The sequence below is a fragment of the Spermophilus citellus genome, assembly GCF_964194105.1.
Source record: "Spermophilus citellus genome assembly, chromosome: 9".
NCBI lineage: Eukaryota > Metazoa > Chordata > Mammalia > Rodentia > Sciuridae > Spermophilus > Spermophilus citellus.
In genome coordinates, this window is record NC_138191.1 from 27228457 (window position 1) to 27253588 (window position 25132).

The following is a 25132-nucleotide window of genomic DNA, read 5'->3' on the forward strand; positions in this document are numbered from 1 at the left end:
AAAATTTTTCTGTAGTTGTAGATAAACAGAATGCCTTTATTTTATTTGTTTATTTTTATGTGGTGCTGGGGATCGAACCCAGTGCTTCATGCGTGCTAAGCAAGTGCTCTACCACTGAGCCACAATCCTGGCCCTCCTTCCTTTATTTTTTAAAAAAATGTATTATTATTTATTTATTTGAGAACTGGGAACTGAGCCCTGGGGTGCTTAACCATTTAGCCATATCTCCAGCCCTTTTTTATAATTTATTTATAGACGGGTCTCGATGAGTTGTTTTGGGGCTATCTAAGTTGCTGAGGCTGGCTTTACAATTGCAATTTTCCTGCCTCAGCCTTCCGAGGCCCTGAGATTATAGGCATGTGCCACCACGCTCTGCTCCTTCCTTTATTCTTTAAACATCACCTTGATAAGGAATGCCCAGCTTTCTGTACCTGGGAGTTCTTCAGTATTGCAAAACTAAGAATGGTTTTGTTTTTTCCTTTTTAAACTACCACTGACAGCAGGGTATGATGCTGCACATTTGTAATCCCAGCTACTTGGGGAGGCTAAGGCAAAGAGGATTGCAGGGTTGAGGCCAGCCTCAGCAACTTAGAGAGAACCTGTCTCAAAATAAAAAATGAAAAGGACTGGGAATGTTGCTCAAAAGTAGAGCATCCCTGAGATCAATACCCAGTACCAAAATAAAACAAAACCAGAAACCTACCATTGACTGAATTCTCACTCTGAGCCAAGCACTATATGCCAAGTACTTTACATGTATTATCTCATTTCATTATCTAGTAATCCTGAGAACTGGGTAATATTGTTTCTATTTCTCACTTGCTTTTATACTTTTTTTCTCTTTCTCTTTCCTATTGTGTTTTTGTTTTATTTTCCTCCCCTAATTTTCAAAGAATAAACTGAGAAAAGTTTAAAAATCTGATGGTGGGCATAGTGGTGCATGCCTGAAATCCCAGTGACTCGGGAGGCTGAAGTAGGAGGATCACTAGCCTCAGAAACTCAGCGAGGCCCTAAGAGACTTAGTGAGGCCCTATCTCAAAAATAAAAAATAAAATCAAGGGCTGGGGAATGTGGCTCAGTGGTTAAGTGCCCCTGGGTTCAACCCCTGGTACCAAAAAAAAAGAAGAAAAAAAAATAAAAAATAAAAGAAAAGTCTATAAGCCAGCCAGATGGTATACAGCTAATGAGTAAAGAAGGCAAAATTCAAGTCAGGTCTCTCTACTCCTACTTTCAGGCTATGCCTTTGACTTTGCTGGGGAGCATTTTCCCTTAATCTTCAACTTGAGTGGGAGTAGCTTGTAATTCTGGTCATAAAGGTATGCCTCCCTCAGTTTAAACATTAGCCTCTATAAGTGATTTGAGGCAGTTCAGTAGTGATAATCTCCCCTTCTCCCTCTCTAAACAGAGTGTTTTTTTTTTAATTGAGTTGTCCAACACTGGCATCTACATATGAACTAAGATCTCTGTATAATGTTTTGCAGATGCCTTTACCACATTTAGTTTGTACTCATTTTTCTTGGAGAACTCAGCTCATTTTTGTTGTTGTTGTTGTTCAAACATATTATTTTCGCTTTTGAGGTTAAGTAATCTATCACAAGTTGGTAGACTTCTAAAAATTTGGATGAGGAAGAACCATGGAGATCCATTCTCCCAAATCCACCACTGGATGGGCAAGATTGGGTGGCCAGTGGCTACGGTCATCCTGGGCTAGAAAAACTTCAGAGCCTAGCAAGTACTCAAGCAAGACAGCCTCAGTCACTCCACCTACAACTGAATAGAATTCCACTACTTCCAAGGAGTTGTACACAAAGTCCACAAATCAAGAAGAGATATTTAAATGGGTGTTTAAATTTTTCTTTTTAAAAAAGAAAAAAAGGGGGCCTGGGGTTGTGGCTCAGTGGTAGAACACTTGCCCAACATGCATGAGGCACTGGGTTTGATCCTCAGCACCACATATAAATAAATAAAATAAAGGTTTTGTGTCCATTCACAACTAAAAAAAAATTTTTTAAAAAAGAAAGAAAGAAAGTAAAAAAGGACTCATACCAAGTGGCAGATGAGCTGACAGCTCTGACCACTTTCAGGAGCATCCTTGTGACCCTGCTGCCACCACACTGCCATCTGGGCTATGGCAGCCGGCCAGCCTTGCCCAGGGGAAGGCGGCCTCTGACCAGGCTCCCGGCCTGGTCTCTAATTAGAAAGGGACATTTGGCTGCAGACTGGCCTCCAGGTGTTCAAAAAAACCTATTTGTCCTCCCTTGGTCAGATTTCTGCCCAATCTCTGCTCTTCTCAGACATACAAGGGAAAATCAGAGAGAGGGGACCAGGATGTCTGGAAGCCCAAGTGGAAAAGAACCAGAATGAGGGGCAACATGGATGGAACTGGAGGACGTTGTGTTAAGTGAAATAAGCCAAATAGAGAAAAAAAACAGTACTGCACCATCTTGCTTATACTGTGGAATTAAAAAAAAAAAATTGATCCTGAGGAGTAGCAAGCAGAATGCTGTTACCAAGAGGCTGGGATGGCAGGGGGAGGTAGGGATTGGTCATAGGTGCAAAGTTAGGATAGGAAGAATGTCCAGGTGTTCTCTTGCACAGTAGGGTGACTATGGTTAACAATGGCGTATGGTATATTTTGAAATCACTAGAAGAGAGGATTTTAAATGTTCTACCACAAACTGATCATGAATGTTTGAGGGGATAAACATGCTAATTAGCCTCATTTGATCATTCCATCTAATGGAGTGATCATTTATATACTTATATCAAAACATCACATTGTATCCCATACATATTGTACAATTATTATGGGTCAATTTAAAATAAACCTTTTTAAAAAACTCCCACCAGAGGGGCTGAGGCTGTAACTCAGTGGTAAGGCACTTGCCTCGCATGTGTGAGGCACCGAGTTCGATCCTCAGCACCACATAAAAATAAGTATGTGTGTTCATCTACAACTAAAAACAAAAACAAACAAAAAAAAAAACAACTCCCACCAGAACAGAGAAGGTGGGCGGTTATATTTAAGCTAAGCTGGCTTTCAATGTCACATGACTTACTCAGGAATGAGTGGATAAATGAAGGCCTTGGTATTGTAAAATTCATCCTTTAAGCTGGGCATAGTGGTGCACACTGATAATACCAGCAACTGGGGTAGCTGAAACAGGAGGATCAAAAGTTCAAAGCCAGTCTCATCAACTTAGTGAGACCCTGACTCAAAATAGAAATAAAAAAGGGTGGGGATGTGGGAATGTGGCTTAGAGGTAAAGCACCTCTGGTCTCCCCCCCTCCAAAAAAAAAAAAAAAAAAAAGAAAAGAAAGAAATATCCCTCCTTTCCTTGCATTCCAAATTCCTATTTGGGGCACTTGTCTAGATGTATAAGGCACTGAATTCAATTCTCAGCACCGCATATAAATAAATAAAGTCCATTGACAACTAAAAAAAATATTTTAAAAAAATTCTCATTTTGAGAGAACAAACACAAATAATATTCCCTAAGGGACAATAATAAAGATTTGGCCATTAACTATAGACCAGTGTCTCCTTCAGAATTTAATGAATGAGGACGGGAGATGGAGCTCAGTGGCAAAGCAAGCACAAGGCCCTAGGTTTTATCCCCAGCACTGAAAAAAAAAAAAAGAGGGAAAATTGTTTTCCTTTACTATTATAGAATATTTAAGGTGAGTTAGCTCTTGGCTGAGTTTTCTGCCTTCATGTTTATAACTGAATTTCTCTAAATGAAAAGCATGCATTTCGTTCAGCGTAGACACCAAATTAATCATAGTACATTATTCTAATATATTTAACAATGTGGCTATTCTCATTTCCCATAGAAGAAGGTGCACAATGAAGACAATCCATGAAAACCAGATATACTATCATGACAAGGACAGCAGGACCAGGCAGCAGAGGTCAAGAAACATCAGGCTACCCAATCATGGACGAAAACGATTTTTCAGAAGATACAACTTATAAGCAACAGGAGGATTTACCTTATGATGGTGATCTCTCCCAAATGAACATATGCAATGATTACAATTTTACCGGAAATACTAACACCCTCAATGTTATTCCAATAGGAGATGACCCTAAAGTAAAGGCTGCCCATGTTGAAACATACAGAAATACAGCCAGGGCCATGACGTGGGATAAAGTTACTGAAAATGCTACCAATAAAAAGTGTGATAAAGAGAATCAACGCGCCATGACTCTTCATGTTCAAGCTACTAAAGGAGCTGCTCCAAAGTCAAACATTTCTGATATTTTACTCCATCATCTTTCTAAAGAGCAATTACTAAGAGTTCAAGGTATTAACTTTGAAACTCTCCCAGAGGTACGTAATGGTGACTGTTTTGATGAAGCAGCTTTTATTAAAAATATTATTTCACGTTATGTTAAGAATTCTTTCCCCAAAGCACAAACCTCAGAATTCATTGACCAACTCAACCCCAAAAGAGATGTCAAAAAAAGCAGTAAGCCCACCTGTTCTCCTATCATGACAAAAGAAAATACCTGTGATTTAGAAAAGCCAGTTGTGACTGCAAATAGCAACCATCAAGAAAATTTAAATTTTCTAACTAAAATCAAGGGTCCACAGGATGAACAAAAAAGTTGCCAACGGCAGACACCCCAGAAACAGTTGACAGAAAAAGCAACTTCAAGCAATGACTTCAAATATGGAAAAGGTCAAGTTCATTGCCAGCTGCCAGATTTCTCTAAAGTTGCTCTCAAAATGAAAATCCCTAAAAATCACATAATGAATAAGTCACTTACAATGACTAAACCAGCCAGTTTTTCTCCTAAATTGAGAAACAAATCAGCAACCATGCAAGATATTTTAGAAACCATGTTTAGGTCAAAGTATGTTGAAAAACAACATCCGGAGCAAAAAAGGGAAAGTACAAAACCTTCACAACAAATGCAGGTAAATGAAAAGAGTCTCCTGTAAATATATACTGGGACTACTGGTCATCCCTGTCAGGGTGGTTTTTTGGAGGGTGAGTAGGGCTTAGTTCTGGTTCTGAGGTCTCATTCAGCTCCCTGGGACCATGGGGGCAAGTGACTTGACCTTTCAGAAGCTCAGTGGTATTCTCAAGAGAAGAATCATGGGCCAAATATACAACAGCATACAAGAGGGTGAAATCCAAATTCCTCAAGCGGGGCATCTCCTTTAGTATCTTACTTCATCCTAACCTTCTAAACTCAGCTTCAGTTACCTGGCCAGCCTAAACCTCTTCTAAGCCTCTGAATTCTCTGAGCTCCTACCTTCCATGAAGCATCCCATCTCCACTTGCCAAAGACCTGCTCCTTTTCATGGTCTCCTTCAATTTCCCCTGGACCGTGTAAATTTTCAAATCTGCAAAATCACAGTTATTTCTATCCTTTCCTTATTTAGTACTTTTGTCAGAGCTTTTATCTCAGCCTGATTTGGATCAAAATAATTTAGAGGTAACTGTTTCTCCCACTCGAGTTTAAGACTCCAGAGGGCAGCAACATTATCTTTGTCTTTCCATTGTCTAATTTCCATACACACGTTGTCTAACAAACCATACAAACTGTTACATTGGTAACCACTTAATACAAAACGTTGTTAATGCTTAATCTATGCCTTTTCCCGTTGCCCCACATCCCCTCTTCTCATCCCTTACCCAACTTTCCAATGTGATGAGGCTGAGGATCTCATCATTTGAGGGAGAATAGTAAGGCAAATTCACATTAATAATTAAAGTAGGCTGGGTGCCCCGTTACCCGAGAGGCTGAGGCAAGAGGATCACAAGTTCAAGGCCAACCTTGGAAAGTTAGCAATACCCTATCTCAAAATAAAAAATAAAAAGGATTATGGATATAGATAAGTGGTAGAGTGCTTGCCTTGCATGTGTGAGGCCCTAGATTCAAGCCTTAGTACTGGGAGAAATAAAAAGATCAAAGTGAACATTTTAGTTCTTTTGTCACTTTCCCAGGACAGTATGAAATTTCTTTTTAGCCTTTTATGAAGGACATCCTGGACTGAATAGCAATGTCTGCCTGTTTCAATTTCCATCCCTCATTTAACCCAGCACTGGGAAATTTGAACCGGAACCTCCCGGACACAACCTGGAGCCAGCAGCCAACCTGGTGGTGACAGCAATGCTTCCCTAAGTCTTGGAGAAATCTACACCTTTATGGTATTGGGAAGTTTCAGGGTTACTTGTTCTTTTTTTTAAATTGGTGCATTATAACTATACATAATAGTGGGATTCATTATGCTATATTTGTACATGCACATAATTTGGTCAATCTCATTCCTCAGTACTTTCCTTTTTCCTTCCTCCTCCCTCCCCCAATCTTCTTGCTCTACTTTACTGATATTTCTTTTGTTATTATTTTAATTAGTGCATTATAATTATATAGCTAAGGCGGGATTCATTATAGTATGTTCATATGTGGATATAGCATAATTTGGTAGATTTTGTTCCCTAGTATTTCCCCTTACCATACTTTCCACCCCTCCTTTCTAACCCCTTCCTCTACTCTACTGGTCTCCCTTCTATTTTTGTGAGATCCCATTTATTTATTTATTTTTGTTCCCCCCGCCTAGTTTCCACATATAAGAGAAAACATTCAATCCTCGACTTTCTGAGTAGAGATTAGTCACTTAGTTCCATCAATTTACCAGTAAATGCCATGATTTCATTCTTCTTTATGGCTGAGTAAAACTCCATTATGTATATATACCGCAGTTTTTTCCATTCCTCTGTTGATGGACATCTAGGCTTGTTCCATAACTTGCCTATTGTGAATTGTGCTGCGATAAACATGTGTATGCATGTGTCACTATAGTATGCTGCTTTTACTTCTTTTGAATAAAAAATACAAAGGAGTGGAATAGCTGGGTCATATGGTAGATCCACTCCTAGTCTTTTGAGAAATTGCCACACTGCTTTCCAAAGTGGTTGTACTAATTTTCAGCCCCACCAACAAAATATAATTGTACGATTTTCCCACACATCCTTGCCAGCAATTGTTATTTGTATTCTTGATGATTGCCATTCTAAATGGAGTGGGATGAAATCTCAAGGTAGATTAATTTGCATTTCTCAGGGTTCCTGTTCTACTTGGAGGATAACATTAATATTGTTCCCAGTTCTCAGTCTCCTGTGTTAGTAGAAGGAGAATGGATATCAGGCTCATCTCTCTCTGGCAATGGGAGTTTGAGATCAAGCATCTGTTTTTGTTTTTTTTCAGTCCTGTCAATTCAAGCTAGAGAACTGAACACTCTAGGTTTCACATCCAGCCTATATTGGAGATATTCATAATGACCACAGCCTACTTTTACCACTGCCATTTCATTCTCTGGCCTCTGTGTATTTCTGAGCTTTATGCTGGGAGCAATGGGAAGACCCTCAAGGTGATTCATTGTGGGATTAAAACAGTTAGCCTGTGGTGAGCATAAAACAACCACTATCTTGACACATATTTTGGAGTGCATGGCACATTATAATTCCTAGAACATGTTTGGTGTTAGTGAAAGGACCACAACAGAGCTGCTGGAAAGATCAACAATGGTTCCTGAGTCATGGAGCTTACAGTATAATTTTAGGAGAAATGTTTGGGTATTCCACCTTCTGGTATCAAACATGATCATAATGATAGCTAAGATGTATTGCTGAATGCTTAGCACATGCCTGATATTATAGTAAATATTTAACATTTAATTCTCATAGTAGATTCTATTATTATCTCCATTTCACCACCATGAAATTTGATGCTTACAGTGATGTGGCAATTGCTTGTGTCACCTAGCAAATTAGTGTCATAGTGGAATCCAACCCAAGCACCATGGTCCCAGCTCTTGACCACAGAACTGGGCTGCCTTCATGATGACCAGAACACATCAGATGTCCTGGAGGCAGCCCATTGATCATTCTGAATAATGGTGTAATTGGTCAATTGCAACAGTAATGTTTTCTTATTCTTTAACTATGCAGATGGAGCCTACAGTACACAAACATCAAGACTTTCTTACAGGTATAGAGTTTTAAAACTTCTTTGTTTTAGAGTTTCAAAGACTATGTTGAATAGAAATGGTGAAAGAGGGCATCCCTGTCTTGTTCCAGTTTTTAGGGGGAATGTTTTCAATTTTTCTCCATTTAGAATGATGTTGGCCTTGGCTTAGCTAGCATAGATAGCTTTTACAATGTTGAGGTATGTTTCTACTGTCCTTAGCTTTTCTAGTGTTTTGAACATAAAGAGGTGCTGTATTTAATCAAATGCTTTTTCTGCATCTATTGAGATGATCATATGATTTGATATGTGTTTTGAAAATTTCTAGAAGAGAATAGCAAGGCTGATTACTGCCACAGATTTCTGTTTTCAGTACTTAATAAGACAAAACTTGTTCTTTCTTATGTAGAAATAAAAACTGAGACACATTTGTTGAAGTTGTCATCCACCTCTCAGAAAGAGCCCTTCTCAAGTACTTACATATTTCAAAAGCTATCCCAAGGCAAGCAGATGTGTCAAAAGTTAAAAGAACAGACTGATCAACTGAAGACTAAGGTGATACTTTTAAAACTTATTATATACGGGCTGGGCGCCTGCTTTACATGTGTGAGGCACTGGGTTCAATCCTCAGCACCACATAGAAATTAATAAAGATACTGTGTTTTATTTACATCTAAAATTTTTTTTAAAAACTTATTATAAACATTAGAAATAAACAAATTTAAACACTGGAGACCATGCTATTAATGAAATATTATGTGTTTTTATTGCAGGTACAAGAATTTTCCAAAAAAATAAAACAAGACCCTTTCTGCCATTTGAAAGAAAAAAGAATGGTAATGAATTTGATTTAGCTTTTTAAAATCTTTTTTAGAGAATTTGACATGGGTAAATACAAATGAATTCATGGTACCATGTTTTCTCTACAAGTGGAATGTTCTGGTAGAAATGTTTGGCTGAAGATTAAACTGTCTTAGTTTATGGGGCTAAAAGAACTTAGAATTCTGTTTCTATAAGAATTTAGCTCTCTTTCCTTTCCAGGGGATAGATACATCACTTACCTCACTAGTCAACTCATAATAAATCTGAGGTATGCTCAAGAGAAGAACATGAAAGCCATTATAAAGAGGGTGCCTGTCCTAATTGATGGGTCCTGGTGGACTTAGGTTATAAAAATTGCTAGTATCTGGCAACTCAACATTTAAGACTTTGAAAACTTAAGATCAAACTTGAGGCAATGCTTTTCAGGTCAAAATCTTTTACTTTCACACCCTGCTTGTTGTTACATTTGATCACTCATTTATGTTGTCACTCTAACAGCCTTGTTATCAGTGACAGGGTTATGGGAAACGTGTGGACAATGAAGCAACAGGCCGAGGCTGGGAGAACCATAGATGGGCTGAAGTGGAAGATGTAGTTCAGGTCATCAAGTCAGCAGCAAGGCAGGTAGTGGGGAGTCCTGATGTGTGCACAAGCAAGGCCCAGGGCGGGCTGTGCTGTAGAAACCTAAAAGTATGGGCCAAACCCAGGAGAACCCAGATGCTAAAAGATACCATGGATTATCCATTTACTCATCATATTAATTAAATCATTCATTCCTTCAAAAACCATGCACCAGGCCTTAGGGATTTGGAAATTAAGAAATTCTTCCTTTTCAAGTGGCTTATAGTCTCCTACAAACAGGATGGTGAACAGATTGTTAAAAATGCATCTTGAGAAAGGTTACAGATGATTCTCATGGCAGCCTAGGAGAAGCTCCTCCTGGCTATTGAATGCTTTGGAAAGCTTCCTGGAAATGACTTTTAACTTGGTGTATCTCAAGAGGAATCAGGGTGAGTTCAGCAGAATAGGAGGCAGAGAAGTCTTCTGGAAGAAAGAAAACCACAGATGCAATAGTGTGAGGGCAAAACCTGCCTCTCGTGTAATTTGTCAGACGGAGCTCAGTACATCATGAAAGGCCTTTAAGCAATGCTAAGGAGCTTAGATTTTTTTCCTGAGTTTGAGTGATAGGGCAACATGGAAGGATTTAAAATTGAGAAATGGCAAGCACCAAGCACTATGGTAGGCATAGACCCAATGCAGGACGAGTTTGAGAACTTGAAGGCTGGTGTGAGGAAGATGAAGAGGGAGACAAATCTATGTGTTCAAGGTAGTGGTGGCAGATTAAAGGAGTGAATAAAGAAAAGGAGGCGTCTTGGATGAATTCCAGATTTCTGGCTTGGGTGACACAAAGGTCAGGGACAAAAGTGGAAGATCCAGTTCAGAAGGGGTGTGGAAGGCAGGCAGAAGGCAAGATGTCAAGTATAGTTTGGACACTTTTGAGTATGAAGTCCCTAGAGGACATTCAAATGAGGATGTCCAGTAGGCCCTTAGTGTGATGGGTCTGGCCCTCAGAAGCATTTGGGCCAGAAATGTAGATTTGGCACAGCCGTGAGTTGAAGCTATGGAGGGATTGAGGTTGTCCAGGTCAAGTGGGAAGTGAAGAGGGTCAAGGATAGAGTCACTGTTCAGCAGCAAGCAGAGGGCAGGAGGAAAAAAAAACCAGAGAGGCCCAAAAAGGAGACTGAAGAGGAAAGACCCAAAAGATCAGGAGCAGATCTGAAGAGGAAGAGCTATTGAAGCCCCAGGAAGGAGGTTTTTAAGAAGTAAGGAGTTAGGGCTGGGGTTGTAGCTCAGTAGTAAAGCTTGCCTAGCATGGGTGAAGAACTGGGTTTGATCCTCAGCATCACATAAAAATAAGTAAATAAAATAAAGGCATTGTGTCCATCTAAAAAAAAAAAAAAAAGATGTAGGAAATTGGGCCACACCATTCAAGGAACAAAAGAAAACAAGATGTATATTGGTCTGGGGATATAGCCCAGTGGCAGAGCACTTGCCTAGCATGTGCAAAGTCCTGGGTTCAATCCTCATCACTACAAAATAAAAAGAAAGAAAAGTTGAAAAATCGTCTATTAAAAAAAAATGTGCATTGGATTTGGCAAGCCTGGTTTCACTGAGGTGGTGGATGGGAAGGCAAATTGCAGAGGCTAAGGATTAAATGAGAGATAAAGGAGATCTCTCAAAGGCCAGAGTTTGGGGAGCTTGCAGAACACAGAATTTTAGAGGGCAGAACTGGTTTAAGGCAATAGCCTTCAGAGGCCTCAAGTCAGTAAGATTCTTCTGATGGTAGAGGGTAAGTAGAAATTCCTGCTGGGACAGGGAGAACAGAAAACTAGCTCCTGAAAGTTTCAGCCTGTGGTCTGAGCGTTCCAGGCCCATTTGGATCAGTGTTGGAAGAAGGCCAGACAGGGTGGAACCAGCCTTCTCAGCTTGAGCAGCACAATAATGGGAAGCATTTGGATTTTGGAGCAGACATCCTAGTTCTACTTATTTATACAGCTTAGACATGTTGTGGCACGTCTCCCATCTCAGAATTGTTCTGAGAATGAAAAGAGATACAGTTATGTCTAGAAAACTGTGCCCTATCTTCTGGAATATAACATGATTTATAACTCCAAGATCCTAAATTAGAATTAATACTTGGCTTTCTTTTCTTCTCATCCTCTGGCCTTTGAATACCTGATTCCCTCTCGTGGCTTTAATTGCCATTTACTTGCGTGCTACAGATTCCTAAACCACTGTTCTTAGCTTTTTTTTTTTTTTAATATTCTTAGTTGTAGGTGGACACAATGCCTTTATTTTATTTATTTATTTTCATGTGGTGCTGAGGATTGAACCCAGTGCCTCATACCTGCCAGGCAAGTGCTCTACCATTGAGCCACAACCCCAGCCCCTAGCTTTTCATCTATAGTTCCAGCACCAGTGAGTGTCTTCCTGGGTCTCCTGCTCTCCCTGCAACTCTAGTTCAGCCTTGATATCTTCACTCAAACTTGCTAGCCTTCTCCGATTCTTCATTTTACTCAAATCTATTACATTCTTTCTACCTCCCAACCCAGAAACTCTCTAGTTTGTTAGATTCATAGTACCAGGATCTCTTCCTGGCAGGGAATAGATGGCTGGCTCAAATGGGGTAACCGAGGAGAGTTTAATAAAGGCCTTCTTTTACAACAGTGTAGGCAAGATTAAGGAAAATCAATAAAGGATGAGAAAGCCTCTCATGGAAGGAATGTGGGGAGCTGCTTCACCTACAGGCTTAAAGGAGCAGGAAAACCAGGCACCTGAGCCTACAGGGAGAGCTGTAGCTGTAGGAATAGCGGACAACCTCTGTGGCTTTTGATAGACTGACATTAGCCAGTCTATGCAGGAAGAAGGAAAATCAGGGAAATAATGACTCTCACTCCTACCTCATTGTCTCCAACTCCTCTCTCCTGCTGCTGCCAACTGTTAGCTGGAAACAACTGAAGCCAGGGTAGAAAAGAGCCTGTTGATACAGTTGACTCAAAGTCAGCCCCCAGTCTGGGGCACAGAGAAAGAGAGAGAATGAATACAGGGAGGAAACGGAAAACAGCCACCAAACTTGCCATTTTCAACCCTATGGCCAATATGTTTCTAAACTCTTGTCTATTTGTTAATATTAACAAGAATGCATAATAGTAGCAGCTATTATCTTTTGTATATGTATAGATAGCACCTGACTTAGGATGGTTTAACAATATTTCAATTTTATGATGATGCCAGGTAATACCCATTCAGTAGAAATCATGCTTTGGATTTTGAGTTTGGATCTTTCCCTGGCTAGGGACATGCAGTAAGGATACTCTCTCAGATGCTGGGCAGCTCAGAGTTAGCCTGCAATCACGAGAGTAGACAGCCAATACTGTACAGTGGTCTGTGTTCAACAAATCACATGAGATATTCAACACTTTCCTTACAAAATGGATTTTTGTTTTAGGTGATTTGTCCCAACTGTAGGCTGATGCAAGATTCTGAGCACATTTAAGGTAGGCTGGGCCAGGCTCTGATGTAGTGAATGCTTTTCTACATGTGATATTTTCGATTTTCAATTTACAATGACTTTTTCAGGATGTAGCCCCATTGTGAGCAGAGGAACACTGGTACTGTGCTCCTGGCATGGTTATCTTATTTAATTTTCAGAAGGTGGGAGCTATTATATTAATTTTACAGATGAAAAATTGAAGTTTCAAGAGTTTGAGTTAACTCAAATAATTCAATTAGTAAGGGACAAAGTCTGAACTTGAACCCTGTTTTGTCTGCATTGTAACCTCATTGTGCAATGTTCCCACCCTTGGCAACATAGCTTCAATTCTTCCTTTAATCTCCATTTTCATGAATACTGCCTAGTCTAGGCCTCCCTGAGCATCCTTTAAATCTGACTTCAGTCTTACTTCCTCCATTGTGTCTAGGAGTCAAATACACAGTCTCTCTTTTCAGCAGAATAAAATCATTTATACTAGGACTGTTCCTGAGATAGTTTTTGAATCTCATGCCTCAGGCCCAGGGTCAGACATAAGCAGGACTCAGGGAATGTTTAGCACCTGGGGATTTAGGTCAGAAGCCTGCCTCTACATATCTTCAAGAGAGGATCCTGACCTGCAGTGTTTAAACATTCATTTACATTCATTTACCAAGCTGTCCCAGGTGACTTCTGCAAGACCCACCCACTTTTCTGGCTAAATTTTGCTATTCCTTCCCCATCTTACCCTCCAGCTGCCATAGACTGAAACCCAGGTCCTCTAACTTCAGATCCTTTTTAAGATCTATGTGACTTCAGACATAATTTCTAGAGCTCCAGTTTTCTTCCTCTACAAAACCAGGATAATGAAGTCTCCTTTGCAAATTCACAACGTTGATGTGAAGATTAAACAAGATAAAGTGCTCTATAAATGAAAGTCATTCTGCAAAATACAGGATAATGAATATGCCACTCAGGAGGTTCAGAGGCCTCCAAGCGGGTTCCAAGGGAGAAATCAGAAATGACTGTTATTTTTCAAGCCATGTGCTGTGAGGGAGTTGTGAGTGCCAAGATGACTCTTGGGTTGTCTATTTTTTAGATGTCAGATTCTGACACTACTGTAGGGTACACCTACTCTGCGTTTTTGGGAAAACAACTACACACACAGCTTACATGTGGATGATTCCAATGACTTCACTGCTACAGGTCCTGAAGAAACTTCAGGAACACCTTGAAGTGCTGGAACAGGAGTTGCTGGCCACCAAGGAAAAGCATTTGGGCTTGCAGCAGCAAATCCACAAGCATGAATGCCCAACTGTAGATGACTTTGATCCCAACAGGTCAGGTTCACACCTACTGTGCAAGGTTCATGGGCCCAAGGTGGCCTCTTTCACGTGGGATTCTGAAGTAGCCACTGGCTTAGTAGGTGGAGAGCCACTGGTCTAGAGTCAGCAAAAACTGTGTCATCAAAGGGAAAAAAGTGACCATTCTCTCTGGTCACAAGTAGCATAGACCATCTGTGATGTGTAAGGTGCTGTGCTGGACATCGATCCCAAATGACCAGTTGTCTCCTGGGACAGAGCTACCATGCCACAACTTTTATATTCTGTTGGAAGTTATTTTAATTGGTTCTGAGACTCAGAGGAGCACAAGAAAATCTCAGAAGAACTCATGTGTCATGACAGAGGGGGCCTTCTCCTCTCCTGTCCTCCTCAGCTCTTTCCTAGTTCTCTCTGCTTCTAACTTTGCTATCCCTGCCTGGTTCTTGCCTCCTGTCCATTCTTTACCCCTTCCTTTTCCATCCACTGACAATTCTGAAGGGTGGTGGCAGGAGAGGATCATTGGAAAGTTGATTTGTGCTGAGGTGAAGGACCTTCAAAATCCTGATAACGGAAAACAATTCCTGAGTTAATTCACATTAGAAACTTGGACGCACACTCCTATTGAAGTTTCCAATTGGCCATTTTTATGGAATCATTCTCTTCTTGCTTCACTCCAAATAATTTTAAGATCTATTCCAAAACTCCAGGCTAAGATTGTTTCCATTTAATTTCCTGGTATGAATTAAAAGAAACCATTGAGTAATATTTGTGAAGTTCAACTCTTTCTACTTACAGCATTTTAATGTGGAATCATTCTTGATGCCAAAATATTTTAATGATTTATGTTTCAGAACTAGCATCCTGAGATGTTTTTTTCTCCCCTGAGGTACAATTTACTTTTTTAAAGATGAATAGAACCTCTGTCTGCCTTTATTTCAATACTCTATAATTAAACAGCAGGGATGAGGTTTTAATATTGATTTTTTTTCCCAATGGCTTTTTCTCCCTCTGGGGGGGGGGAACCATCTCTATATTCTTCTGCTTTTAAAAAAATTAATAGAGTAAGTATATTTATTTTCAAGGAATCTCTTAGCTGTCATTTTCAAGACAGGCCTCTGTGTGCATTGAGACTGAAGTTATGCAACGCCTTATTTATATCCTAGTTGCAACCACACTGTGCCTGGCACAAGTATAAATCAAAAGGGTTTTAACTGCAATTATATCCCATATACGGGAAAAACTTTCAACACTGGGGCAAGGGAGGGACCCAGCCTCTCCCAAAACTCCCTTGGAGCCACCTCAGGACAAGCAAAGCTGATCAGCTCAAGACTGGTCCTCTTATTCTCACATAGACTAACGAGGCAATGGCAGAAGCCCATATAACCTTTAGGGTCTTGAAGTGTTGAGAACAAAAGCCGATATAGGTAGCTTTCTGTGGGAGCGAGAATTCTGCTGATTTATTGAGTAGTCACTTGTTTCCATTGACTGCTGTGCTCTTAGTAAAAGCTTTTTATCACAGTGGTAAGGTATTCAAACCCCAGCCCCCTCCCACATACACAAAAAGGTAATATACAGAATTATTTGTTTGGATCTCATCTATGTTGTTCATCAGAATGTTCAATGGTTGTCTGATTCTTTCAAACATCAGAAACCAAAACGAGTCAAGAAATGGGATTCTACTGCCAGGCACATGCCTGTAATCCCAGAAACTGGGAGGCTGAGTCAGGAAGATCGAAAGTTCGAGGTCAGCCTAGGCAACTTAGCAAGACCTTGTCTCAAAAGAAAGAAAGAAAAGGAGGGAGGGAGAGTGCCCCTGGGTTCAATCTACAGTACTGCCCTACTGCCCCCACCCAACCCCCCAAAAGAAGGAAGAAAAAGAAATGGGTATCTACCTCCATCAATCTCTCTGATATTCTCAGCATCAATCTTGTCCTTTGCTTTACAGGAAAAATCATGAATTCCCTCAAAAATGTGTCTTATTTATCTCCAAATCTCCATGTTGACACCTCTTTTTTCTTCCTTCCTTCACCCTCCAACCTCCTTGAGCCCCGCCTCCCTTTGGACTGCCATGAAGCCTTGCTTGGTCATTTCACTCCTTTTTTTGTAAATCAGCAGCCACTACGTGTCCTCTGTTGCATTCTCTTCTGCCTTCTACGTTATAAATATTCTCCAATCTTATTCAACTATCACTTTAGCATTTCTTTGTCCTGCCATTTATCAAAAACAGCAGCCTTTCTCCACTAGTTGAAAAAGACATTTTAAAAAATGTATTAATTTCTTTTCAGTACTAAGAACTGCATATGCTAGGCAAGTGCTTTACCCCTGAGCTACATCCCAGCCTTTTAAAATTTTTTGTCTTGATACAAAGTCTTGCTAAGTTGCCTAGGCTGGCCTTCAACTTGCAATCTTCCTGCCTCAGCCTCCTGAGTAGCTGGGATTACAGATGTGCACTGCTGTGCCCAATGGCAGAAGACGTTTTATCAAATACAAAATCTCTGCATGTAGATGTGACATTTTTCTATTTCATTCTACTGATCTGTTTCTGTCTCTATATTAACCAAATGTTTTTTTTTTAATATTTTCAGTTGTAGGTGGACACAATACCTTTATTTTTATGTGAGGTGCTGAGGATTGAACCCAGTGCCTCACAAGTGCAAGGCAAGCACTCTACCACTGAGCTACAACCAGTCCTGCACTTCTGTTCTTAGCATTTTGTTGATTTTTACTTGGTTGTCTTCATTTATAAGGTATGACATTGTAGCATCTGAAAGCAATGACAGGCTTTTCCTCCCTAAATATTTATATAGTTTATTTCTATTTTTCCTTCCAGTTCTTATGTATTTCTTTTTATTACTTTATTTCATTTGCTAGGTTTTCAAGAATAATATTGAATAATTATTACTTGTGAAAGAACTTTTTTTGGGTGGGGGGTAGCCAGGGATTGAACCCAGGAGTACTTAACCACTGAGCCACATCCCCAGCGTCTAAAAATTTTTTTAAATATTTATTTGAGACAGGGTCTCACTAAGTTGCTGAGGCTGGTCTTGAATTTATGATCCTCCTGCCTCAGCCTCCTGAGTCACTGGGAGTCACCACACCCAGCTTCTTTCTTTTTCTTAATGTTATTTATGTTTCTCATTACTTTCCAGCAGTTTATTTTGCAGATTTTTTGGAAACAGAAATTTATTTTATTGATCAAATTTTAAAAATTCCTAGATGTACTTTCTTTTTCTGTCTTCCTGTTGTGAACACTTAGTTTATTGATTTTTTTTTCAACTTTTTTCTTCTAATAATGCATCTTTAAGACTCTAAGCTGGGGGCATATCTTGGAACATAGCATACACAAGGTCCTGGACTCAATCCCCAGCACCAAAACAAAACAATCCAGAATGAAAAAGAAACATACCAACCCTCCCTCCCCCAACTCAACTAAGCTGGGTGTAGTGGTTTAAGTCTGGAGTTCCAGCTCCTCAAGAGGTTAAGGCAAGAGTATCACTTGAGCCCAGGAATTTGGGGCCAGCCTGAGCAACACAGAAAACTTGTCTCTTTGAGGAAAATTTCTCAAACTACTGCTTTAACTGCATTGGATTGATTTTCATATATTTTTCTCTCAAATTTCATCTGCTAATAAATTATTCCTCACTCCCATTTCTATTTTATGTTTAACCCAAAATTATTTAGATGAAAATTGGGTAAAATCTATGTTTTAAAATATACGTGCATATAATCATAACGAGCTTATTCATTAAATTATTCTCAGACTTTTATGCTCCTCCTCTCTTTTAATTGGCATAATGATTATCTACATGGCATTGCAGCCTAGAACTGTCAGGGATCCTGGTGTCATCAGATCCAGAAAAGCAAGGTAGAGCTGAGATACTGGAAGCTCGGAAAGATGAAATGATTTACCAAAGGATAGACAGCTAATAGATAGCAAATGAGGCTCAGAGCCCAGGACTTTGGAGTGAAACAGAATGCATCAGGGCAGAGGTCCCTTATCCTTCCCGTCTATAGATAGGCCACATTAAAAATGTAGATCAGTGCCCTTTTCAATTACTGTTGTCACCAGTTAGGAGGCTGAGAGCATAGCCCAGGAGGTGCCTGTTTTTGTTTACCCAGAAAAGTGGAAGGTAAAATCTTCAAGTTGGAGGTGCTACTTGAAGATATTAGAGAGAAAATTGACAAAAGCAAATGTACTTCAGCACTGTGTCTTCCTGTGAGCTCTCCAATCTTCCTGGATGACTTGGCATCCACAGCCTCTTCGTCCTCAAATGAGGTCATGCAGCAACCTACAGCCTAATTTTGTGCCAGGAAAAATAGTTTTTATGCATGTATGGACTCCTAACTCATGGATTCACTGGATTCTATTTTAATATTTAATGAAAACTGAACTTTCCAAAGCCCTTTGAATCATAATATTTAAAATGGAACCAGCTTTTAGTAATTGGATGCTATTTCAAGTGTTGGTTTTGAAACATCCCATTAATTTTGGATGCAACATTTCAGTGTGAACTGATGATCCACAGAATAGCTATTTCTTCTGGATAAAGAGCAAAACTTGTGGATCATGCCTGGGAAAATTTTTCTTTTCAATAGTTTTGTGCTCTTTCTTCTAAATAAAGACTAGCACACTCAGTGAAATAATTATTTCCTTTAAATCCACTTCTGCATTTTCCTTCTCTCAAGTTAAATTCTTTTGATTGTCTGTGTATACCAGATTGGGAATTCAAATCAATCACCACTGTCTTTCTACGCTTTTTGTTTTCTTCGCCTCAACTATCAGAACATTTCAGACTAAATTAAGATTTGAAAAAACCGAATCATCTAAATAATTGCCTTAAGTCGACTCTGGTGTCATTCAGTATTTGAAGACACAGTCCAGGGCTGATATTCAAAATTCAAATGAGGTTTTTGTCAGAGCTAAGGACAAAATTTATTATATAAATATTAGCCTTCCAAAGAAGTGTGTTCACCTCCTCAGAACGCTTTGCTGCCTGACAAAACCTCATTTCCTCACCTTTGGACACAGGTAATTTCTGCATCCTGGATCCTCAGCCCCCCACCTCAGGCAGAATTCTTTGCCTGGAGTGGTTTGAGGGAGCCTAAGGGTTCTTCAAGCCATCTGGCAGGGGCTGCCTCAGGCCTGGATTCACTCTGCTTTACTTGGTCCCAAGTTTACATCAACTGTTGTAAAATGAAGAAAATTCCACACTTTGTAATGATCAGTACTGAAGAAAGCATCTACTGCTGGTATTTATTATTAATTCATGCATTTACCCATTCAGCAATATTTATTGCTATATACTAGGCATTTTTTCCTTTTTATTGGTGCATTATAATTATACATAACAGTGTGATTTGTTGTAATATATTCATACGTGCACACAATAAAACAGTATAATTTGATCGATTTCATTCCCCAGTACCCCGCCTTTCCCCTCCGCACCCTCCCCCTGATTCCCTTCTTCTATTCTACCGGACTCCCTTCTATTTTTTTTTTTTCTTTTTAATTTGTTCTACTAGGCACTTTCCTAAGTATTTGGGATTCAACATAAACAAGGCAGACAAACCACCCCCTTCCTCAAGATGTTTACGCTTCTGGGAGAGTTGAATTGGAGTACAGAATGTAAAAAGCACTATGCAGGAAGTGATCAAACACTCCGGTGACTCTGAGGCCAAACTTCCTGGGTTCAAATACTGGCTGTGTTACTTATCAGCTTTGTGATCATGGGGGAAGTTAGGCAACCTGTGTCTCAGTTCCCTCCTCTGAAAAATGGGATATCAATGCCTGTCTCACCAGGTTGTTATGATGTTTAAATGAGTTAGTACATGTAAAGTACTTAAACCAGCACATTACTTGGGTGTTAGCTGTTGAGACTATTAAGTAATGGGACATGACCAAGGTAACTGTGAGAGGGCAGCATTACTAAGGGAGAGATAGTCAGAGGGAACATTTGAGTTGAGTCCTGGGATAAGGAGGCTACTTGGTGAGGAGTCTGGGAAGGGACCCTGGGAGGCATATTATGGTGCCTTAGGAGTGATAATGGGGATCCTGACCTAATTTAGAGTCACATCTGAAGTTAACTCTGGCCCTAAGGGCAATTCCTTCTGTGTGCTCCCAAGGAGCATTCTGGAGCCCTTTGGGCCCCCGGGGGAAGTAAGGTGAATGGGGGTGGGGGTGAGGGTGGGGGTGGAGGTGGTGGGGGTTGCTGCAGGCCCCAAGCCAGGAGCTCTGTGAGCTGGCAGTGCAGATGCGAATCCTCACCTGGTTTTGTGTGCGTGCACCCGGTACTAGGAATTGAACCCTGAATTTCTCCCTTGCTAAGCTTCTGCTGTACCACTGAGCTACATCCCCAGTCCCCAGCTCTTGGACTAATTGGCAGGCTGGGTGTTAGGGCTGGTGATTGTGGCTCTTGCTAAGGGTTTCCCATTCTTCCAGCTCTCAGGAGTAACTTGATTGAGGTACCTGGACCTAAATGAGGGCTTCTTCAACTTCACTGTGTCTAGAAATCAATTTCAGATTTTTTTTTTTTTTCTTTTCTTGGTTCTTTTGTGACAATTGACAGTAGAATTCATTTTGATACAATTTTCCAAGCATGGAATATATCTGATTCTAGTTAGGTCCCCATTCTTATGGATGTAGATGATGGATGGGATTTGCCTGTTTTGGTGCCAATAGCATGCTGTTTTTGTTGTTATAACTCTGTTGTATAATTTAAGATCTGGGATTGTGATGCTTTGCTTTTCTTGCTAAGGATTGCTTTGGCTAGTCTGGGTCTCTTATTTTTCCTAATGAATTTCATGACTGCTTTTTCTATTTCTGTGGAGAACATGATTAGAATTTTGATGGGAATTGCTTTGAATCTGTATAGCACTTTTGGTAGAATGGCCGTTTTGATAATATTAATTCTGCCCTATCCAAGAACAATTGATGGTCTTTCCATCTTCTAAGGTCTTCTCTCTTTCTTTCTTTAATGTTCTGTAGTTTTTTTTAAAACATGGTGTCATTTTTAATACCTTTGTTTAATTAATTTATTATTTTATGTGGTGCTGGGGATCAAACCCAGTGCAAGCTCTCTACCACTGAGCCACAACCCCAGCTCTCTTCTGTAGATTTCATTGCAGAAGTCCTTCACCTTTTTTGTTAGATTGATTCCCAAGTTGGTTTTTTTTTTTTTTTTGAGGCTATTATCAATAGGATGGTTTTCTTAATTTCTCTTTCAGCTGATTCATCGTTGGAGTATATGATTTCTGGGTGTTAATTTTGTATCCTGCTACTTGCTGAATTCATTTTTTAGAGTTTTCTGGTGAAGTTTTTGGGTCTTCTAAATATAAATCATGTCACTGGCAAACAGATAGTTTGAACTCTTCTTTTCCTATTGGAATCCCTTTAATTTCTTTCCTTTGCCTAATTGCTCTGGCTAGAATTTCAAGGACTATGTTGAATAGAAGTGGTGAAAGTGGACATCCTGTGTTCCTATTTTTAGAGGGAATGCTTTCAATTCTTTTCAGTTTAGAATGGTGTTAGCCTTGTGTTTGTTTGCAATGTTTAGGTGTATTCCGTCTATCCCTATTTTTTCTAGTGTTTTAAACATGAATGAATGCTGTATTTTGCCAAATGCTTCTTCTGCATCTATTGAGACAATAATGTGATTCTTGTCTTTAAGTCTATTTATGTGATGAATTACATTTATTGATTTCTTTATGTTAAACCAACCTGGTATGCCTGGGATGAAACCTGCTTGATCATGGTATACTCTCTTTTTTAATGTATTTTTGTATGTGATTTGCCAATATTTTAATACATTTTTTTGCATCTATGTTCATCAAGTATATCTTGTTATTTTGCATCTATGTTCATCAAGTATATCTTGTTAAATTGATTCAGTAGGTCTGGTGTGATTTGCAAGCTCCCAGGTGATGCCAGTGTTGCTGGTTTTGGTCTGGACACCACCCTTCAAAGAGTATCAAAAATCCAAAGATTATTTCATTATGAATAAATTGGAAAAACTGGGATTAAAAGCCCAAGGGACCAAAATGATATCCATGTTATAACAAGCAGTGATAATCCTGTTGATTCAGAGCCTTACGGTTTGCAAAGACTTTTTGCATAGGAGGAATAACTTAGAAAGGTGAAACTTGCCCAGGGCAAAAGATATTAAAGCCTCTATCTTCCAACTTAGTGGAAGGACACCTACTCCATTTTGCTAATGCAAATCTGTTTGAAATGTCAAGTGCAGGGGAACCCTGTAAACTTTGTAGTGATAAAAGAAAATATGGGGAACAGATCGGAGGGGGGGAACCCTTCATTTTTAAGTTATAAGTGTGATAAATATTTATTGCAAAAGAAATAAAAAATATAGAGAAGTGTAAAGAAGAAAATTTTCCTTAGACAAGTTGTGGCTAATTTTTTAAGTAGTTTTTTAAATTGTTGATGAACCTTTATTTTCTTTATTTATTTATATGCAGTGCTGAGAATTGAACCCAGTGCCTCACACATGCTAAGCAAGTGCTCTACCACTGAGCCACAACCCCCAGCCCTTGCTAATATTTTAGTATATTCATTTTAGTATATATCCTTCCAGTTTTCCCCTCTTTTTTAAAAACTTTATTTTTTTATTTTTATGTGGTGATGAGGATAGAACCCAGTGCCTTACACATGCTAGGCAAGTGCTCTACCTCTGATACCTCTTGCGTATATATTTTTACAAAAATGAAATCTTACTATATATATTGTTTTATAATCTACTTTTTTCATTTAACATATTGTGGACATCTCTCCATGTCACTTAGAATAAACCTACTTTTTTTTTTTCAATTGAATCCAGTGCCTTGAGCATGCTAGGCAAGCACTCTACCACTGATCTGTATTTTCCGACTTTTACTTTTTGAGAAAGAGGGAGGATCTGGGGTTGCCCTAGCTGATCTCCAACTTTTCTTCCTGCCTAGCCTCCCAGGTAGCTGTGATTACAGGCATGCACTACCATGCTCAGCTCTATGGCTTCATTTTAATGAGCTTTTAAAATAATGTATATGCCTCCACCTCACCTATTGTATCAGCATCACCATGGGTGCATTTCACTATATGGATGTACCCTGATTTATTTAAACAATCTCATTGATGGACATTTAGTTTTTCCCCAGTTCTTTGATATTATAAACATGGTTTCAGGTAACATCATATTATATGCAAACTTTTTTGTTGTTGTTGTCCATTATTTCCTGAGAATAAAATCGTGGCATTGCAGTTAATGATTCAAACCATTGTGAAAAGTGGCTATTTGTAGCCTCCACTTTACTAGTGCTTGGGAATATCAGGGTCTCTGACTTGAGCTCACCTCAATGTTTCCTAAGCTTTGCTACAGTGGTAAGTGAAAATGGGTATCTTATTATACCAATATATATATTTAATAGCAGAGATTGAACCCAGAGGCACTTAACCACTAAACCACATCCCAGCCCTTTCTACTTTATGTTTTATTTTGAGAAAGGGTCTCCCTAAATTGCTTAGGGCCTTGCTAAATTGCTGAGGCTGCAATCCTCCTGCCTCAGCTGGGATTACAGGTGTGCACCACCAGGCCTGGCCTCAATCTGTTTTTTGGTTTTTAGTTTTTTTTTTTTTAGCTATTTGTGAAATTCAACCTATTTTCATCTGTTTCTTGGACATTTGTACCTCCTCTCTGACAATATCAAAAATTTTAACTTATGTTTGCAAAACAAATTACAGTCAAATTTTTAAAGACAGAAAAATGGGAATGTATGAAAAACAAAAGGATGTTCACTGTTCAAATTGGTATCCTATCAAGTGCTCTGACAAATGCACAGTTTAACAGAATTGGGGTTAAGAACACAAGCAAATGAGTCACACAATAAAGATTCAATTCCAGCTCAGATACTCTCTATGTGATCTTGCCAAGTTGCTTAAATTCTCTGAGCCTCAAATTATTCATCATTAAATTGTCACAACATGCCAGGATGGTAAGTAATAAAAAATTATCTGAGAAGCACTGGCACATAATGAACAATCAACAAATACCGAAGTTGTTTCTATCAATAAAAAAATAATGAAGCCCTCCCAAAAAATCAGTGGGCAAAAGATATGAACTGAAAAGCCACAAGCAGGAAATGCAACCAATAAATAAGCATGTGGGGAAATGCTCATCTTCTTTGGTAGCAGAGGAGATCCTACTTAATATAACTCGCCCCCCCCCCCCTTAAATTAATGAAAACATTTTCAAGAGATAAATCCTGGTAGTGAGAAAGGTGTGGTCCAACTGGGCCATCCACATTGTTGGTGACTGTGTAATCCGTGAACCTTTTGTGGAAAGCAGTTCAGCAAAATGTATCATCACACAAACATGTTCGCAACCTTTGGCCCAGATGTTTCCTCGGGAAATAATTCAAAATGTGGAAAAAGATATGTCTATAATAATGCTTATGCAAGCATCCTTTGTAATGGTGGAAAAAAATACATTGATTTTCTGTTTACACAAAGGATAAGGCCATAGTCAAAAATACACAGTGGCTGGTGTTAGCCCTTTCTGTTCAGTAGTGCAATTGTTTTGTGTTAAAAATTGATGTATAGGGCTGAGGCTGTGGCTCAGCGGTAGCGCACCAGCCTGGAATGTGTGAGGCCCTGGGTTCGATCCTCAGCACCACATATAAGTAAGTAAAAAAAATAAAGGTCCATTGACAACTAAAAAAATTTTTTTAAAAAAGTGATGTATAAGCTGGGCACTGTGGCGCACGCCTGTAATCCTAGCAGCTCAGGAGGCTGAGGAAGGAGGACAGTGAGTTCAAAGCCAGCCTCAGGAAAAGCAAGGTGCTAAGCAACTCAGTGAGACCCTGTCTCTAAATAAAATACAAAATAGGGCTGGGGATGTGGCTCAGTGGTTGAGTGCTCCTGAGTTCAATCCCTGGTAACACCCATCCCCAAAAAAGCGATGTATAGGGCTGGGGTTGTGGCTCAATGGT

The 25132-nt window shown here is 39.5% G+C and overlaps 1 protein-coding gene across 1 annotated transcript in view; it reads left to right on the forward strand.

Moving 5' to 3' along the window:
- Window positions 1-3938: 3938 nt before the first annotated feature.
- AKNAD1 (AKNA domain containing 1) overlaps window positions 3939-25132 on the forward strand; it is a gene marked incomplete at both ends in the record, with an annotated part of 35479 nt that continues 14285 nt past the window's right edge. The window contains 6 exons of the mRNA XM_081305584.1: window positions 3939-4925; window positions 7969-8008; window positions 8394-8539; window positions 8758-8820; window positions 14043-14176; window positions 18278-18434. Coding sequence (XP_081161710.1) covers window positions 3939-4925; window positions 7969-8008; window positions 8394-8539; window positions 8758-8820; window positions 14043-14176; window positions 18278-18434 — 1527 coding nt within the window. The remainder of the gene's footprint in view (window positions 4926-7968; window positions 8009-8393; window positions 8540-8757; window positions 8821-14042; window positions 14177-18277; window positions 18435-25132) is intronic.